A 21,639-nucleotide genomic window follows, 5' to 3' on the forward strand; every position below is an offset into this window, starting at 1 on the left:
AAAACCATATTTTTTTCATTTATTTCATACTTGTGTGAATAATATGTCTCCCTTATAATGAAATAAGTTGCAGCAATAAATATCTAATGCACTAAATCAGTTGTCAATCCAAATTTTCTAGTTCTTGGAGGAAAAAATTTGAATAAACCTAATTTCATATAATAAATTACAAAAGAACAAGTGGAGATGTGACATCATACCACGTGACGTCCCAGAAGACCACCTTACGGGGCCAACGTTGTGATGAGCTGGCGTCTCCACTAGAACTTAGTTCCAACCTAATGCAAACTTAATCTCTGATTAACGTCAGTCTGAGTCTGACTCTGTCCCTAATCATCAGAATAAAGGCAAAATGTTGAGGCTTTCCTCTTCAAGGCCTAATGTAACTAGAATCCGAAAGGTAGCTGGCTCTCAATTAGACTAAGGCTAACCCACCTCTTCTTCGAACTTCATTTCGCAACGTTATTCACGCGCGGTGCGCGTGCATGCATGACGTGTGAACGTGATGAATGAAGGATATCGCGATAGCGCAAGAACGATATCTTCCGAATCTTCCGAAAGGAGTGGCCTTTTTTGGTACTGAATCCGCCGGAGGAGAACCATATCCGCCGGCGGATTTGGTGCCTAGAACAGTATCTGCCAGGCGCAGGATCCGCCGGTACACAGCCCGCGGCCGCCGGGTGCGCTCGCACAGAGGCGATGGTCGGACAGCGCTCTGCGGCCGCTTTTCACCAATGCGACCGGAACGGCGTAACGAAAAATATGCGAAGCTTTGGAGCGGATTTCTTTCTTCTTTTTTCTCGATAAGAAGAAAATGCTATGCTTTGGAGCGGCTTTCTTTGTTCTTTTTCTCATTAAGACAAAAATGCTATGCCTTGGAACGGAAATTTGAGTGTAAAAATGGGGGTCCCCTCCGCGGCACATACCCACTATGCATTATATACTGAGTGCCCCCCCCCCCCGGGTATTCTGTCCATTGCACAAATGAAAAGAACATTCATTGTCTTTTATGACACCTAAAAAAGATCCTTGTCATTTGAATGCAAAAGTGCATTCAGTGCAAACACGGTCTGTTGATTGTCGCATCCATACAAACACGTGCACTGCAAACATAAATGCTTTTACGTGTACTGCCAGTGGTCTTGGCTAGCGTCCAATAGACAAAACCGTATGGATCAAAATTGCACGATAAATGGATCCAAAATTGCACGGATGTCGTTGTAATGTGGGCTGAATGATCGACATCAAACAAGCTATCAAATGACGAGGATCTATGTAGGTGTCATATGATGGTTGTTATCCAAGATAAGAGAAGAAGATGGTACATGTAAACTCTGTAAGACCAAGATGGGAGTGAAATGTAATGGAAATTGTCTGGGTGAATTGATTACAGACTTTTAAAACAATCATACCAATTCAGGAAGGAGAGAATGATAGAGAAAGAGAGAGAGAAAAAAAATAAGAGAGAAAAAAATTAAGAGAGAGAAAGAAAAATAGAGGATGATGAAGGCTTATACAAACAATAACAAACATCATTTATATCATTTGAGATATGAATGACTGAGTCATTTTACATTTTATTGATATTTCTCATTATCACCTTACAGGTTTGTGCTCATATTTCACAATGACACCAGACTGCATGTATACAGCGTTTCACTAATTACACAAATGCTTCAAGATTTACAACAAAATCCTCCATTTTAATCACAGTCTCACTTGACTGTGCTCATTAGACATTAAGCCATTAGATATGTCAATAATTCTTCCAAAATAAAGCAATATATTGCAATGAGAATACATTTCTTATTCAAAATTAATTATCAATTGCTCTTAGCTCCACAATAGCTTCAAGATTCTAAAATATACACACATCATATTACAGACCAAAATATTATTGAACAAGGAAATTAATGACTAATTTCAAATACAGCTTATCTCATAAAACTGACAAATAAGAGGTCTACAATGTCCTAAATTATATTCTTTTTGTTTCTAAAACATTTATCACAAAATATGAGGGAAGACTTATTAACGATAAAACACATTACATAAATATAAATATGAAATATCAAGTTATTATAATTATATTCTTGGTATCATTCTAGGAATATAATGTAACCACATATACAGTATGCTGCTATGTCAGAGGAGATTTGTAATGACTATTCAAAATAGAGAAAATATAATGTAATGCCAACACAGAAGTTATACGTGTACATTTCATCAGACAATTTCATCATCTTCTTCCTTTCAGTTCCTGTTTCACTTTCCATGTAATTATTATCATTTTTACTATTTTTGTCATATTTGGTATGAAAATTATATGATATTGTGTTGCATTAACATATTGTAATATCACACTTGGCACCATCCCTGCTTGGCACAGACCCCTTGGTCCCATCTCCATATAATTAAAAACACGTATGCTCTTAAATGTATTTCTGAATATATATCATTCATTTGTCTATTTCATGCAAAATAAATGAATTAATGAGATATTTGCAACAAGGGACAATAGATTTTGAGTAATGTGGAATTCAAACTTACTTCTGCTACTCCAAAAGCACAGTTTCTTATGTGATCTATCATCACGGAGTCAAAATGTATATGAATTTCAGGTTTTATTTTTTTCTCGTTTGGGTGCATTTTATTTACATCTGCATTCAACAAATATTCTTTGGTTGCCATACATTTAGGTGAGGTAATACAAGTTTCAAACACATGCTTTTGTCTGCAATATTTTCAAGAAATTTAGCAAATAGAATTTCAAAGTATTCATTCTATCACAATAAGTAAAATTCATTGCTAGGATTAATCCGAGCATTTAATCCTAGCAATGAATTTTAGTTAATGTGACAGAAAATACAAGCTTTTGTGCCATGTGCAGTAAGGAGATACAATCTATCTTGACATCAACTGAAACATGCAAGTCTGTAGTATATGGTGCACAATGCACTCACAACTGATATAAATCAGAAGATTAATACTCATACATCAGTTGAAAAACTAAAATACCTGGATAAGAGGACATGAAACCTCTAGATAGCATGGATTACACTGGTGGGTATGTAATTCAAAATCAGGGAAATAATAATCAGTACAATACAGTAAACATTTAAAGTCAGAAGCAGTCTTTCCTCTGACCTGATGAATGTTAATCCATTGCTTAAGAACTGATATTATTTTCATTTCAGAGGTAGATAAAGGAAAGTGTCTTTGTATTTGGATGAAACATTGACAAAGTTATAGAAAAGTGATAGAAAATTGATACATTGAAATTCATTGCACTTTTAGCAAGAGGACCGCTCAGGACCCTCAGTGCTGAAAAACTCCTGAAAATTCCCCAAATAGCCTTAAAATATGGGAACTGTATGAAGTGTTATACAATGCAGTGAATTGGAGCAGTCACGCTTTTTATTTTAATAATGTGTCAAAAAGCATAGACCAGCAATTGATTCTTTAACGATGGCAGGTGTACGTAGATGATACAAGATTTATTTTGAGACATTATCTACAATTAAGATGGATAACACTATCAAGCGCCAGTGGTGATTGATTGAACATCTGAATGTTTGAATGCTCCTATTTGTGATTAGTGATTGACTGCTAATTGCAAGCTCATCTGCGCTATGGATAACAAGTGGTGATAACATCTGAATGATGTCACTGATCACCACCACTGGATACTGATAGTGCTACCTATCATGTATAACGATAACATCTAAAAGCACTCATAGATGACTCATTCAAAATGAAAGAAGTAGAAGTGCTGATATACTATATCATGGAAAATATAGCAGTTGTTAGCAAGTTTGGCTACAATAAACAGACATGCAATGACAAAATCATGCACTTTGTGCAATAAAATACTCATCTCTATACTCTATGCCTTTATATTTTAATTCAACATTAAGTTGAATTGAGTTGCATACAATAAGTGCTCTGTTGAGGATTATATTAATGATGTCAACATGGCCTGGCGCAGTTAATTAGTGCCATCTTAATATAAGGTTTTAAAATTGTTTCCATAATACAGCCGTATAAGATTTGCATTTTCCCCTGAAAAGTACTAGTAAAAAACTTGTGAATGAAATTAGCAGATAAATAAAAACAATACCTCAAATGAAAACTACATTTGGAATGTGTTAGAGAGACCCAACAGTATAAGAACCATGCGTTTACATTTAGCCTTATATAATAATACAGGGTCAAACTTATAACCTATAAAGATAATTATTAGTTTCCAATACACACTTATATACCAACAAACAAATTAGCATATGAAATTTTGTTCCATTACCTCAAAACAAAAATTATGACAATAAATTTTTTTTCATAAACAAAATTAATTATCAGTGGGATACTTTTTATACCTCACAAAATAAATGAAAGAGATTTGAAAAAACTTAACATCCTTGAAAACAAAATAAATTCCAGTACCATTCAATATAAATTTGGACCTGTACTGATAAGAATAATTTGTGCCTTTTAAAGTACAACTTACATGACAGGGCTCACACACAATCAACTAAAACATGAAGAAATTCACATGGACAAAAGATTGAGTAATTCTGAATTACAGGTTGTGCACAACCCCTTCTACCACCACATATCATGTACAGTTACACATGCAGACTGCACAAAGAAAATGAGCAATATCATGCATCTGAAATTTATACCTTTCTGATTAGATGATTTATCTTCAACCATGTGATTTATCATCTAATCATTCCCTCAATGTGAACACGCTTATCAATCTCAATGATCCTTTCAATAATGATGTCAATAGAGCATTACACCCTGGACTATACAATTTAAGTTCTACACAATCTGACAGCTAAACTATAATTTACCTTTACCCATCCAATATTCACATTTCTTTCTTTTCATACATTTCACTGGCAGTCAATTCTTGTCCAAGTAGACCTGCTAGGGAAGAACCAGGACTTGGTCTTTATTCTGTAGGCCAGGCCTTGTTGAGGACCTTCACCACTTCCTCATAGATTACAAAGACCAGTGCGACATCCAGACACACACGGGACAAACGAGGGAGTGTTCCCTTGTAGAAACTATAAAATTGAAAAAGATACACAAATTATGATTAATGGTAAGCAAATCTGGATTACAATTTACAAAGTATTGAAATCATCAAATACTAGTAATGGGAATAACTGTTGACTGGTATCCACTTTGTTGTTTTCAAAGAATTTATTACTACATTTGCATTTTCATGTAAAAAAAATAGTAGCTGCATGAAAAACACAATATCAGGATCAATACACAAAAGAAACGAAAATTTTTAAAAATTGATGGTAACATGTATTCAAATTGCATTACACACTATTTAGAGAATCCGTCATTCTCCTGAAATGTTCTGGTCTTAGGTGTTACATTAATTAGAATTCAATATACAAATGAATTAAGAATATATTGAAGATGGTCAGGCAGCAAATATGAATAAAACAATAATGCTGTATGCACCATTGCACTATATATTTCACTTATACAAACTGTAAGTAAATTTATTTCAAGATGGAAAAATCCTAAGTCTTGCGGTAATTTGATTAGATTCTACAAATCTTAATTCAAAACTGTGTAAAAGACTTACCATTCTACTGGGTACTGTCTTTACAAAGTCATATTTTCAAATGAAAAGAGACTTTTTTCATATGGTATTGAATATATATCACTAAGTGAAATTTTTGTGGAATTTTTGTTAGTAAATTCTAGAAAATATAAGCAATCGTTATCATATACAGTAGCTTATTAAAGTAGGATTCAACTTACGCTTTGGCCCCTTCATATTTCCAGATCTTTACTGCACAGTCCCATGTATTCTTGTATTTGTGAGCATCCAGACCCTAAAACAAACAAAAATATTAAAACAATTAGATTTCTAGATGAAATTACTTGATAAATCAAATACCAAGAGGGAGATTGAAACAAGTATGTTGTAAAATTCACAGATGATGACGGGATATACAGCCCAGCAAATTCTTCTTTCAAATGATTTGTTTGAGAGCAATTAAAGATCTCTAAAACAGTATACCTGATCATTCTATATTGCAATTTCACTCATAATCATTAATCAAGTGCTAGCCAATGAGCTTTCACATAATAGGATAACCCCATATCCATTTATTAACAAAAGAAGGAGAGCTTGTTTAAAATGTTTTTTTATCACAACTTTATGTGGAACCCCCAACTTCTTTCTTCTAAGACATCATTTGAACTTGAATGACTTAATGCTGACGAAACAAAATAAACCTGAGTCTGCATGATAAAGTGGACTAATTTTAACCAAAACAATTGATAACAGAATGATAAAAGTATAAATAGAAGGGGTTAAAGTCTGTGAAGCTATAAATTTCCGTCTCCAGTTGATAAGTTAATGATAAGTGATAAAGAACAATGTGAGTGAAACTTGGCTTCTATCAACATATCAAATAAACAAGTAATGGTGTTTCGATAAACACAATTTTCTACAAGTCTACAATTAACAAATATCAAAAGTCAAAACATACACTAGTAGTGTCTGCAAAAACAAAAGGTGAAAATTATAAACATAATTTCCTTTCACACAATACGTTTTATATTCAAAGGACAGAATTTCCTCATCTGTAAAAAAAATTGATATACGATCTAATGAATCTGACATGGTCTAACATCAACTGCACTGGGCTAATAATGCAATCATACAGTGTATATGGTTAGATTTAGCATTACAATGATTTTTTAAAATCAAGAATTGAGTATAGGTATACTATCTGGACCCTGTCTAACACAGATTTGTGACTGATCCAATCAATCTCAACCAAGCCATCAATGCCATAATTCGTCATGAGGAAATATATACCCTGTCTCTTAACAAACAAAGGGAGCACAATTAGCAGTCAGATGATGCATGCACGAATGTTCATCATATTTAGAGATTAATTTCAATATCCGTTTTAGATTATGTTTTCACTGGCATTCCAGACTTGAGATTGATCAACTGTAGCTTGTAACTTATCACAGAATCATATCCTGTACTATATGTGTTATGATTATATTGATTACATCAAATTGAGAATGATCTTAATGGTGTACTAAAAAGATAGGACTTGGCTCAAGCAAGGATTGATCGAAATCAATCACAACTCTTTGCATAATAAAACATGGTCTGTTCAAATTACTTCTAATTACGATTAATAGTCATGTTTCATCATTGTTCTATTAACATATTGGTGTGCACATCACTTTAATCAATTGATTCAGAATACATTTCCTATATGAGGTATCATAGCATTGATGGATCTTCATAGTAAAGATTAATAGGTCCAATCGTTACTCTATGGCCCGAAATCACAAAGGTGGTTTTGAAAACCCGCGGTTGAATCCATGGTTTATGCAGATTTCCTGTATAAATTAAGCTTAATTTAGCGTGTATCGGGCGCGTGTATAAAAAATGTCCAATGCTGATTCGCGCTTTTGTCACAGTGCGCCAAATTGATGCCTGTTACCATGGTTAGATATGCTATTTTATTCAGGAGTCCACTGTTTGAAGAGTGGATTCATAAATTCAAAACAGTGGACTCATGACGCCTGTTGCCGTGGATAACCACGGCAACAAGCGTCACTTTTTTTATTTTTTATTTTTTATTGAAAGAATCAAACATATTTATATAGAAAAAAAAAAAATAATCGCATAAGCGCACATCAGCATTGGACATTTTTAATATACGCGGTAAAATAAGCGTAATTTATACAGGAAATCTGCATAAACCATGGACTCAACCGTGGGTTTTCAAAACCACATTTGGCCTATGTGTACAAACGTTCCTAGATACTGACCTGCATACGGGTCTTGATGACATCCAAGGGAGTGTTACCAAACACACTAGCAGCTCCTGCAAGACCTCCAAAGCAGGCAGTGATCAGAGGGTTAATGTACTTGTTGGGGTCATCACCACGGTACCATTCTCTGAGTGAGTCCATGACAAAGAAACGGATGGCCTGGTTGCTACCCTGCTTCATGATGGTGGCTGATAGACCCTGGTATGTACCACGGAAACCTGAAAAGAGGTGAAATAGGAACATATATAGATGAAAACAGTTTGTTATAAAAATAAATTGGCTTATTTCTGCTAATCGATCTTTCAATTCATGGAAAAAATTATGCATATAGTTAAATATTTCGACTTTTCATATCCTCATACCCCCACATACTAATAAGATCCATTATTATGTTATGATTTTCAAGTTCAAGAAGTGGTCCTATATATTGCACCTAGACAAGAATATTCCATTGCATCCAGCACCAATTACAAGCAATCAAAGTCCTAAACTTCTAAAATCTACTTTGTGGTCTTGATGATAATTTGTAAATAACACGGAGTAACAGGCAAATACCTTGAATAGTTACTTGTGGAATTTCCACTGAATCACCAATGGCATTCATAAACCTTGGTAATTGCCTTAACTTTATATTGAGACTTATCAGTCTCCCTGATTCCATGCGGGGAAACCCATGTACTTTGGCTTAGTGCAAAGTCATACAGAAACACTACTAACCCTCTTGAAAACAATAGTTAACCTCTAGTACCTACCTTGAGTCTTGATAATCTCCCTGAGTCCATGGAAGAAGCCCTTGTACTGAGGCTTGGCTGAAGTCTGGTCATTGATGAACTTGACCTTGACAGTTTCCATGGGAGTGACGGCCAGAATGGCTTCACTCACTCCTGCACCTAGACCACATAGAAGACTACCTGTCTTGCTTAGGGTGCCATTGTGGCTATCACGCCATCTTGTTTTCAAGGCCTCATTTGCTCCAAATCTGATGGGAATGATAGAGAAATACAGACAGGATTATTCATGAAAATATGTTATAATTTTGACCAAAAAGAAACGTATATGATTGGCAGAATGATCTCTCTGATTTTCACAAAAAGACTGAAAGTCAAAGACCACCTCACTTTGTGTTGTTAGAAACCTGCAACAATAGTGAAATCAGGTCTATTATTTGGTTTTAGTTAGAATTGATCTTTAACCAGATTTGCAATTAAAACTGAGAAAATAATCACAGTGGCTAAATTTCTTGCTACACCCCTCATATCAGTCATGAAATATGATTCAAAATCCCTTATATCAGTCATGTTATATGATTTAAAGACTTAATTTGCTAAACATCTAAAAGCAATTGTCAGGAAGAAGAGATGTAATGCAGTTGATCTGTAACTATCAAGCACTGTATATAAATAGGCCATTTTAAAATACATTCCATTTTGGAATGGCCATGATGTTTTGGATTCAAAATTAAAACTTTAGACTTTGACAAAGGTGAAAATAAAACACTTAAAATTTCAGCTGGTACAAAATTCACCATCTATGTGTTAAAGTAAGCAAACAAAAAATTTCATCAATATCCTGTCTAAAATCCATGATTCTAAATAAAAAAGTAAGTATTAATTAATATCAGCAAATTCAGCAACTGGTTTCCTTACCATATCCTATTCACACATGATGAAAATTTTCTCATTTTATGATTTTCAGTTGGAAGCTCCGAATGTTTTTAAGACTTGAGATTCCCATGTCATGGGAAAAGACAATTAAATCTCTCATGAAAATTTCACTTTAGCTCTTGCAAAGTATGCATACTCTACACAATTCAAACTGGGATTCTAACAAATCTCAATTGTTGGCTACAAAAAAGAAAACCAGGCTACCATCTACTAGTACCTCCCATAATACAAGAAAGAAAGAAAGAAAGAAAGACAGACAGACAGAAAGAAAGAAATTGGGTCACTGTTCTCTTTTTAAAATTAAAAATATATGGCTTGAAAGATTATATAGCTTGGAAGTAAATTAAAGATCTGATTCTCTCCCATCGCACGGATTCATGAATGTGCATTTGAAGCTACTGACAGATCAAGATAAATGAATTCAATATTAAGCAGAGTTGGGATTAATGTCTTAATAAAGCTTGGGAGATAAAAGCTTCACATAGTTGTCTGAACTGACAAATTAATCTTAATACAGTGCAAAGGTTGATGGAGTACATCATGGACAATTACATTCTTTATTTGAATGTCACTGAGCATCTCCTAGAGATTTTAGTAATGCAGTATAAAACATGATAAAAATACTATGATATAATAAGTATCAAGAGAAAATTACAGATGTTGAAATATCTGTTTTCAGAAAGACTCACAATTATGCCATTATGGTAATTACCATTGAAACCTTCATTCGTTTTATGTGGGTACTGGGTAATGAGTTATGTTATCATGGCAATTTAATACTATAAAGGGTCCTAGGTCTTTCAAGCAATAATGAGAAAAATGGTATTTTATATTCTTAATAAGAATAACAAAGTTTCTTTACACATTCAAGAAATAAACCTCAACACATAATTTTTAAAATTTTTGTTGTAATTCTTCTTGCATATTTACCTACAGATGAAAATGTACAAAAATTTGTTTACTATCAATAACAGTAAAGAATTAAAACATTTTAAGTTCTATTCAATGATGATCATGAAAACCATTAAAACAAACAGGTACAAAAACCACAAATATCAATTAAAAATATTGTGGATAATCATAATTTTCTCTATTTGAATTTTCCCATTCAGACAACAAAGATAAATGTCAGAGCTGCCAAGTTGTATTTTGCATTTTCAGTATTCTTATCCCCCAAAATCAGTATTTTGACAAAAAATCAGTATTTTTACCGTGTGAGATAAACATTTTGTATTTTTCCCCAAAAAAGTGTATTTCATAATAAAATGCTTGGCGCACTCGCCCATCACGGCGCTCAAGCTGCATGCAAGCTAAAATGTGCACTGCTTTTGCAGATGAAAAAAAACAAAACATTGAAACTTGTGTATATCTCACCCTGGTTTTTACAAAATGATTGAAAAAAAAAACAAGTTACCTGAAATTACATTGATCTAATAACCATATTTGTGTACGTTTTATGAAATAGAGACATATAGAGATGATTTTTCTCAATAAATTTTGATTTTGTAAAAAAAAAAAAAAACATACTGCCGTATTTTGGTTGCAAAAACGTACTAAATACGGAAAAATCGTACTTCTTGGCAGCTCTGAAATGTGCATGTATGACTGGACTATAGTACAAAGTCCACGTCAAACACATTTGCTGTAAATACTAAAGTACACACTTGAATTTGGATCATATCTACAACAAGTCAACAAACATGACATGCCTTGATTGATTTACAGCAGCATGCAGCTGATGAGAATAGCTAACTTTGTTTGGGAAATCAATACAACCTTCAACAGAAATTAGGCAACCCTGCACCGTCATCATAATTCAACGTATGTATGCTAGCTTGTACATTCTACAAATTGAAATTTTAGTTTACATGGTGAGTTGTAAGGAGAAAAATGAAATTCCCATGTACATGCACACATTCCTCATGAGGATATGTGTTGTGTAATTTGTTGCAGGAAACAGATTCCTAGTCCACAGCATGAGAAAATTAAAGAATTTTATAAAGGAAAAAACTAAAAAAAGGGTAGAAAAAGAAATTGAAAGAAAGAACTGGAAAGGACAAAATGGGAGAAAGATGTAGCATTGTATGTTGTGAGAGCTATGTTGCAGTATGAAACTATTGCAATCTAAATATGATTTTCTTCACAAATTGGCCATAATATCATCACAATTTTAATCAATCGAGGAGGAGAATGGAAGTATACTTTGAATTTTGGCTTGAAATTGGCCGACTAAAACATTTTCAGTTCTCCAAGTTTGATCCAATAGTCACATTGTAGATTTTGATCCCTGAGTACCATAATTGATTTCATTTTTCTTTCATTTTCCAAAAGGTTTATATATTCAACAAGTCATGCAGCAAGCATGGTGAATATTAGTATGCTATTTTGTAAGGCGATTATTAGTGTGTCAATGTACATGTATCCAGAAAAGAATAGAGAGACAAATATTGAAAAGTTTGATAAAAAAGGAATAAAGAAAAAAAAAAGTATGAAACAATAGTGAAACGTATGAAGGCAGAAGCCATTTTGAAATTGGCATTTTCATTTACTAAATACTGCACTGTTTTTCAGCCTACAATGCATGTAGCACTTTAAGGGTTAAAAACTTGAAAATTTGCCAGCTGCCTCAGTCCAAATCCGACCTGTTTGTTTGCATTACACTTCAACACCGTCCTATTTCTGTGCTCGTCAGAGTGTTCGCTGCTCCCCTCTTGCAAGCTCACCACATGCATTCTTGAACATTCTCAAACATGCTCAAGTGGACAGCCCGCATCCGAAAAAGCCACATACTATGTAAATGATAGCAACGTGGAATATATTGCTCTGACATTTACATTGGTAATAATGCTGGTAGATAGGGTTCGTAGGTGTGGAGTGGGGAGGGAGTGTGTTGGGTGCAATGAAAGTTTGTTGACATATAAATGGAGGTTTGTATGAATGGGATGTATACAGAGTCATGGATGGGGCTAGGGCATCATCTTACTGATGAAGACATTGTATGAAGACAGGTAGATAATCGGATATTGGAATATTATAATATTGGCCCCATTGCATTGCATAAGTTACTATTATGGTAACTTTGCCATCCAATGGTAACTACCATGGTAACAATGCTAATCAGCCAATCAAAATCAAGGATTCCATGAAAGATACCATTGAATGGAAAAGTTACCAAAATAGTAACTTTTATGCAACAGGGCCTTGGTCTGATAGTAGCTTTAATACAGGATGGAAAATATGTTTCATAGTTCTTGGATAACATGCAAAACAAATATTGTATGGAGAAATAGTGAGCTATGTATTAAAGATAGCAACATGCAGGTATGGTGCACATATATTGCTATCAAAAGAAAGAATACAACAAGAAATACAGAGGGGGATAGAAATGAGAGAAAGAGAGAGAGAGAAGCGAGAGGAAGTGATGGGGTGAAGAGTGCAGATAGACAAGCGAGGCGAGTAGCGATATGAGGGGTAATTATAATTAACTAAACAAATCACAATAGATCATTCAAAATCATAGTATATTACATAACAAGTATACCTGAAATCATAAAAACTCAAGCAATACCAACCTTACGGCTGACTTTGGTATAGACCCATATATAAGGGGGCTAAGACCCCTGTATAGTCCCCTGACTCCATGCTCCTTGACGGTAAGCTTGACGCAGTGTATAGGGCCACGATACAGAGGTTTAGCAGCCCTCTCATCCAACTGGAGTTGGGTCTTGACATATTCCGTTGGGAAAGTGATGCAGATCTCGATTCCACCAGCGATACCACCTACAAATGAAAAGAAAACAGGATGATGAGATGGAGTTGACTGCACAATTGTGCAGCTGGCTTGTTTGAAATATTCATACAAATAGGTGAGTTTCAATATTATCTGTTTGAAGAAGAAATTCAACCCAACAAGATGATCAAATGCCTTTGGCTTATACTTTTCTATTGAAGATTTTGAAATGAAATGCTCTATCATTTCACTGAATACTGACAATCATGTAAATGATCAAGTTCATTTCAAGACAACATTAATGCTTTGTTTATTAAAGATTATGGGAAAACTAATTTCTATGTTCTTTTACATCAAATGTGAAAAAATCAAATGTGAAAAAAATCGACTCGAAGATATAACTGATCATACTGTAGTTATGATAGTTTTCTTCTTGTAAAAACTAGATACATGTGTTTAGAACTGGACTAATTCGATACGATTCACAAAGTCCATTTTTCATATTGCAAAGAAGAGGATATTGTTGATTAATTTTTTTTTTAAGCAGTCAGGTCAGGCTACATTCAAAATTTTTGGTTAGCAATTAACTGTTTTTTCTTTCAGCACAAGGCTCTCCACATACATGTACACAGAGTACCCATCTGTCTGCGCCTGTGAAAATTGATACGGTGAAGTGTGTTCACTGCTCAGTATTTGGTTTACTAAACTTGGTCAAACACAACATTCTGAGAACGTGGAGTGGTATCATGGAGAGGGGAAGAGTTGACAGGTTGTACAGGAATGAGAATATTTGACTGTTTCAAGTGTTGAGTGAGAGCAAAATGATGGGAGAGAATTGAATTGATGAGGGGTGAGACCGGTTAGGTTGCATCTAGGAGCAAAGTGAATGCTTGCTCATCCTTCATCCACTCTTGTGTAATCTATTTTTTCCCTTTTACAAATCTTACTTTAAAATCCTTTGGTATATAATGAAGATATAGTCATCAGTCTTCAAGTGTATGAACAAAATACGCAAAATGTTTTAAGTATGCGCATTGTCTGTTTATTGTTGGAATGGATCAATCACCTCTGATGTTGATCCTCCTTATGATACACAGAGCAAAATCCAAAAAAGACTGAACAATAACAAATCACATCTTTTCTTTTACTACTTTACTACTACTGGTTTAATCTACTATAATATACTAGTACTACATGTAGTAGTCATGTACCTTCATTCAAATTCCCACATCATACATAAAAACTTTTAAGATCAGCCATGCATGGTTATGTGAATCAACTCCCAGTAGCATCAAAGGGTCACACAACGAGATTAGACACGCCCCACTGGACACACCCCCTTTTCTAATTTGCATATGAAAGGGGAAACAGTGAAGCAACAATCCTGGAAAAGGTCCATCTCTATAAAATTGACCACAAAATCTATGGCCAAAGCTCACCTCATATACTGCTTATATTTGTGTGATGGATAATTTTTCTTTCAAAGAAGTTCTACCAATTTACAAAAGGGAAACTTACAGAATAACAGGGACTATTTCAGGACAGAGATATTAAGCCAAATGTATCATAGCATTGAGTGGCACTTGTTAAATGGAAATTCAGAAAATTGACAAATTTCGTTCTTTATAAGTCAGAATTTGTTAAAAGGTCAAGTCCATCTCAGGAAAATGTTGATTTGAATCAATAGAGAGAAATCAGACAAGCATTATGCTGAAAATTCATCAAAATCGGATGTAAAATAATTAAAGTTTTGCTTATTTTCACAAAATAGTTATATGCACAATTTAGTTACATGAAATCAATTTGCTCATTTGTGTACCGACCGGGATGTGCATATAACTGTTTTCTATAATCAAGCGAAACTTAAAAAGGCCATTACTTTCTTATTTTACATCAAATTTTGATGAAATTTTCAGTGTTATGCTTGTTGGATTTTTCTCTTTTTATTCAAATCAACCTTTTGTTGGGGTGGACTTGTCCTTTAAAAGTGTAATTAACCTCATTTATCTCAATGCAATATCCGTTCAGTTTAAAGGAATAGCTTAAATTAAGGATGGCTTTGAGAATTAAGTATGAAAGGAACAGACTGAATACAATTTGTTGAAAAGTTGCACTATAAAAACAAATGTTTGCTGGAATGTCATTACAGTACCAAGTTGTAGCTCCTATAGAAGCCATACATGTAGATATTCATAATACCAGCATATATGAAATTACTTCCTGGACCATCAAGAGGTAGCATATATATCAAAAATTTACTAGAACGGATATGCAACACAATGCAAAGTAAACATAAATATCATGTTACTCAGTCAAAGTCAAAACATGGTACAAACTACATGCAGTATGTCAAGAAATGATTATAGGTTATTTCAAGAAAATTATCTGATTCCGGCAATAAAATTATGCAGGTCACAATGATAACCTAAAAATCTGTTTGAACAAGAGTAATTTGTAACATTCAGTGCGATTATACTGGCCATAAAAAAGAACAGCCCTCATATGGCCTATAAAACAATGTAAGGTTACAGCGTATACATGCAGATACATTGATTCTCAATCAACATATATCTTCTTATATCTCAAAATAGGATAATTTTTTTTTAAAATGTATTACATATTGGCAATTTTGGTAGGTGTGAGTGTATGTACATAGCACAAAAATGCTTCAAAATTTAAAACTGAATGTACTGTCCATTTATGTACGTGTACACTACACAGGGAGATGATCTACATGTACTGCATACTCTCAGATTTTTAGGTCCCACAATGTAAAGCTCTGCTTTAGCTTCAGTCCAGAGTTACATCATAGAGCTATCTGTATTATAGCTCTATGGTTACATTGTGTCAAGGGTTTCTAGATTCATGAGAATACTTCTTGTTTATTCTGACAAATGATAAAGTGTACTGCATATATTAATCAAGTAGAGTAGGCCTCTTTCTTCCTTACAGGCTTACCCTGCAAATAGAATGAGCTATACCACAAGGTGACATTCAAGTCAAGGGTGAATTGAACTTTGATACAGGTCTCTGGTCTTTCTGCAAGACTGACCTGGGAAATTTTCCATTCATAAAAATGCTAGTTGTATTCTGTTCACGAATTTAGTTTTGATTTCATGTCCATTTACGGATTGATGGTGTTTACATATAGGCCTATATACAAAATTAGATAGTCTGAATAAGGAAAAGAAGTAAAGGGTTGCTAACTGTTCAACAGGTTTTCACACCAATACACTAATTTAGAGATTTTTTTTCTTGTTTACTTTCTTTCCCATAACTCTTCAATTGTACAGTACCTTTAAACAGGGGGGGGGGGGGGTTAAAATGTCATGCATCTAAGTTCTAACTCATATACATCATCCCCACTTGGCAGAGCATACCAGTATCTATATCACTTCAGTTTTTCCACTTGTACCAGAGCGACGACACTTTCTCGCTGGCGTAATATCAGTAATTGGATTTAGTGCACAGACAGGCACGAGAGCTAATCAATTACATTCACCTCAGCTCAAGAGTATAAACACACATTCCCTTAGTCCCATGCATACATTGCTTATGGTGTAGACAGAGATAAACTTTAAATCAAAAGGTCACTATCATGGCATATCATACTAGTATTGGTTTGCTTTTTTCATGATTTATGTGATACATCACTGTAGTACTGAATTCAATCTAGTACAAGCAAAACAGCATTGTGCTGATTAAATTTAATGTAATTTTAGCTTACATTATAAATGTAGATATGAAATAATTTTTTTTAAAATATGAATTCTGAAAAGCACCAAGAAAATGACTACATATAATTTCTGTTTATAGTATTGTTTTAACTCTTAAGTTTGCTCGCAGCATTCAATATAAGTTTTTAACATGTTTTCTTTTTTAACAATGTCATTAACCTTAAGTAGATACAACGTGTTTCTGTAATTTTCCTGCTAACATAAGAACTGAAATTCCATAAAGATCAAATCAATACATGATGCTATTATAAATGCAGCCTATAAGTACATTACATTTGAATCTCTCTTGTTTAAATCTCTTTTTTTTTGTGGTGTGGAGTTAACATTCTGAGATCAAATATGTACATGTAATGTACATGCAAGCTTTAAGGGACCCATTCAAATTTTTTTATGATTTCCCTACGTGGAATTTGCTGGTACCAAAACAGATAGACCCGGGAGATAGACTTCCTAAATGTGTTTCACTGGTTGAAGGTACAGGTAGGCATGCAATGATACTTGCAACGCAATTAACACCTTCACTATCATGACTATATACTACTGGAACAATGGCTGGGTCATATAAAGATAACAAGTGGAATGCCTCTGGCCGTCTCACCTGCATCACGCGATTCAATATAGCAGCAGTGCTGATTTTGAAAACTACTATAACTCGCACAAGATGTTCAGTGATACTTGGTTACTCTTATTTCCACGTTTTATGAACTAGACCAACACACTTTCAAATTTATGGCTGTAATTCAACAAATACCCCAATTTGGCCAAAGTTCATTGACCCTAAATGACCTTTGACCTTGATCATGTGACCTGAAACTTGCACAGGATGTTCAGTAATACTTGATTACTATTATGTCCAAGTTTCATGAATCAGATCCATAAACTTTCAAAGTTATGATGGTAATTCAACAGATACCCCCAATTCGGCCAAAGTTCATTGACCCTAAATGACCTTTGACCTTGGTCATGTGACGTGAAACTCATGCAGGATGTTCAGTGATACTTGATTAACCTTATGTTTAAGTTTCATGAACTAGGTCCATATATTTTCTAAGTTATGATGACATTTCAAAAACTTAACCTTAGGTTAAGATTTTGATGTTGATTCCCCCAACATGGTCTAAGTTCATTGACCCTAAATGACCTTTGACCTTGGTCATGTGACATGAAACTCAGGCAGGATGTTCAGTAATACTTGATTAACCTTATGGCCAAGTTTCATGAACTAGGTCCATATACTTTCTAAGTTATGCTGTCATTTCAAAAACTTAACCTCAGGTTAAGATTTGGTGTTGACGCCGCCGCCGCCGTCGCCGTCGCCGTCGGAAAAGCGGCGCCTATAGTCTCACTCTGCTATGCAGGTGAGACAAAAACTGACATCAAATCATATTTGTAGTTCGATTTGATATGCAAATAAGCTGATTACATGATCCCAATTGAAACCAATTGTCTGTATGTCCCAAATTGAAACCATTAACCAATAGGTAATTGGTCCCCATTGAAACCAATTTGGGGTTTAATTGGCCTAGTTGGACCAATTGAAACAATTCAAAAGCCAATTGGCCAATCGGCCCCATTATAATTCAATTGGGGGAATGGGGACCAATAATTGAAGACCCATTGAAGACATACTATTGGGACCAATTGGCCCAATTAGACATCAATTGGTCCCCCATTGAATTCTAAGACTAACAGAATAATGGGGCCAATTGGCCTCGGCCCAATTGGACCTATTAAACTGGTATTTAATTTGGATCCATGGTATAGGACCCACTCACACTACTAGTGCAAGGTTAGTATAGTAACCTCGCACAAAGAACCATGTTTGGCAGTGGATTTCTAAGTCTTATTAGTGGGTCGCGCGTGCTGCCACAACACATGAGTTCTATGGCTTGATTATTTCTGTGCGCGGCGACATGTAATGAACCCTTGAGTGGCATGGAATCGACTGGCTTGACAAGGATATGTTCTTCTCGTCTACTACTGTTGAGGCAACCCGAGGTCACCCATTTAAACTCTTCAAGAAAAGAAATAGACTGGATGTAAGAGCAAAATGCCTTCGGAACCAGAATAGGGCATGACTGGAACTCGCTACCAAATGAAGTTGTCTCTGCTCCATCTGTAAACTCCTTCAAAGCCAGGCTTGATAAGTTCTGGAATAGAGAATGGTATGGCAGTGAGTCCAAACTTCGCGTGTGTCCATACTTCGCGGACGGTCATTATCTAAAAAACTAGCCAATATCCTTAAAATCTGACATCATCGTCGTGAAAAGCGACCTAAAATTAGCCTTTGGTGTAAGTTTCTTCAGGATGAGTTCAGTATTCATGAAAATATTGACAAAAGATCGGCAAATTTGTCACCGTTAGTGCCCGTTCCGAAGAAATCTGATATTCTCAACAAGCATCACGATATCATCATTTTGCAAGCAGATATCATAAAAAATGTGAGTTCAATGTGGTACTGACTAATTCTATAGCATTTTGTCGTCAATCTGATATAAATATCTCACCTTTTGAGCTTGGGTTTTTGTTTAAATCTCCTCAAAATCTTTGGTCCGCGAAGTTAGGTCACACTTTTTCAGAACGGTTTTCCAGCACAGCGGGCATTCGTCGATCGGAATAGAATTTTGAGATCGCGATACCGGCAAAATCCCTTGACCAACTTCACATTTATGTCAATGATTTTATAGTTTATGATCTTGCCGTCAATGTGATAACTGGTAACTATTTCTTAAATTGGTTTTGCATAAATTGTGAATATTTTGTGAACAAACTTAAGCCTGAAGAATATTTTTGAAAAGTCCGCGAAGTTTGGATACCCCATCATACAGTCACCCTTGGGAATGATTTGATTTGACAAAAATGATTGCAAATGCACCATGTACACTGGACACACATATATTATACTTGTGAAAGAAGATTGAGCTTGGAAGTTGGACGAAAGCTAGACCTAGAAACTTGGCTGCAGCTTTCTGCATTTTTCCAGTACATCCGGTAATAATATTATTTGGCATAGTTTTTATCGTTTGAAAACAAAGTGCATGGCTTTTTAGCCAGGTCCCCCCATCAATACATGTTAATTGGGTTTCAATTGGAATTTCACACATCAATTTGTCTTCAATTGGTCCCCCACTGAATTCAACTAGTACTGTATAGGGCCTAGACCAAATTAAAAGCTTCGGTCTCTGTTAGTGTTATGTTGGCTGTTCCGCTGAACTCCGTTGGCTCCAGTCACCAAATACAGCTACAGGAGTACGAGGAGAAAACAAAAATGTAAAAAAACTCCTCAAAACAGACGGCTGCCAGCTGTCTACTACTACTAGTATGATGGGGGGACCTAAAGCTACGCACTTTGTTTTCAAACAATAAAAACTATCCCAATTTTAATATTTCAACAAATATCTTTCACTAATTTGTGGCAAACATTCTAAAGATCATTAACCAAGAAGAAAATATCGCAAAACTCACTAATACGAAAATCCCGCCATGTTTTCCGAACACCTCTTGATTTCGCCACCCGATGTAGAAGGGGTCCTAAAGCTACGCACTTGATTTATCATGCAAAAAAATAGTATTTCCTGTGCCTCAATTTCTAAAATATATTCATATTATTATAGGAAAAAATGAAATTTAAGCGAATATAACTCCAAAATTCCAAACAGTTATTGGTTTCTCTGCATTAAATTAGAGATTTACTGCAGCCTCTGTAGAAAAAATTGAATAGGAATCGTTCGTCACTCTGCAGTCACAGTTCCACACACAGAGTGCGCATTTGCCATAAAAACTGTATGCGCGATGAGTGGTGCGTAGCTTTAGGACCCCCTGCCATATACCCAGTTGTTGTGTGTCCGGACAGGTTGTGTGTCCGGACGATCAATTTTAGAAAGTCATTTGGAAAAAATTACAAGCGAAGTTTCATCAATTTTTTGTACAAAATGTTAGGAAATATTATAAAGAACAAAATATATAAATAGAAGATGATTACAAGTATTGAATTCATATTTTTAGTGTAAATCTAATCCAAAGACAAAAAAGAAGGCTTCAAAAAGATAAACTGTCCGGACACCCGACCCCCCATCCTACTGATGACTGCAACTACGGTACTAGTAGTAGTAGTATAAGTGCAACATGGGTATTGTGAACAGGGTGTACTAACATGACTAAGGTATGGTAGATCAATTGACTTGCCTGCGAGAATGGCTTTGCCAGGGTGGGTCTTCTTGCCTCCTGTTCTCGGGGCGGCAGCAGCAAGGGCAAGGGGTCTTGGACGTCCAAATGGACCCACCGTGCCTCCCCTCTCGTTCAAACGAAGCTCTGGATTATTTGGTAACGAGCTCATGTTGATTCGAGACAAGAATGAAAACCTGTGAAATTGAAAATGAAGTTTTTCAAATGCAACCAGTTCAATCCCAGATCTCAGCCGCAGTCGAGTTGAGTGCATGCAGTGCAGTGGAGTACGAAAAAGGCGAACAAATGGCACGGGCCACGGAGCGGCGCGGATATCGACAGATAATTGCATTCACATCGCGTGAGCTGTGTTTGCCATATCGAATTGTGTTTATGAACTACGTCATGGGGGTGTGAGCGGTCAAAGGTCAAAAATAGCAGACGTTTTATATTTCTCGCAGTATCTCGTGTCGAAATATCGTATTCTAGGAGAAAAATATGACGT

The 21,639-nt window shown here is 35.2% G+C and overlaps 1 protein-coding gene across 1 annotated transcript; it reads right to left on the minus strand.

Moving 5' to 3' along the window:
- Positions 1-1,544: 1,544 nt before the first annotated feature.
- Positions 1,545-21,477, minus strand: LOC129254797 (tricarboxylate transport protein, mitochondrial-like). The gene is made up of 6 exons (XM_064109831.1): positions 21,156-21,477; positions 13,076-13,283; positions 8,592-8,818; positions 7,837-8,057; positions 5,791-5,864; positions 1,545-5,072 (listed from the first exon to the last, which is right to left on the minus strand). The coding sequence occupies exons 1-6, from the start codon at positions 21,406-21,408 to the stop codon at positions 4,958-4,960; spliced, it is 1,098 nt and encodes a 365-aa protein (XP_063965901.1). The 5' UTR covers positions 21,409-21,477; the 3' UTR covers positions 1,545-4,957.
- Between the last annotated feature and the right edge of the window lie 162 nt (positions 21,478-21,639).

The sequence above is a fragment of the Lytechinus pictus genome, chromosome 2, assembly GCF_037042905.1.
Source record: "Lytechinus pictus isolate F3 Inbred chromosome 2, Lp3.0, whole genome shotgun sequence".
Taxonomy (NCBI): domain Eukaryota; kingdom Metazoa; phylum Echinodermata; class Echinoidea; order Temnopleuroida; family Toxopneustidae; genus Lytechinus; species Lytechinus pictus.

Bases quoted from the DNA above. Each gene is read 5' to 3' on its own strand.
- LOC129254797 (XM_064109831.1), bottom strand. From the start codon at position 21,408: ATGCACTCAACTCGACTGCGGCTGAGATCTGGGATTGAACTGGTTGCA. The intron at 13,284-21,155 runs GCAAGTCAATTG...TTTCATTTGTAG, and splicing joins TGGCAAAGCCATTCTCGCAG to GTGGTATCGCTGGTGGAATC. The intron at 5,073-5,790 runs GTAAGTTGAATC...TCAATTTTATAG, and splicing joins AAATATGAAGGGGCCAAAGC to TTTCTACAAGGGAACACTCC.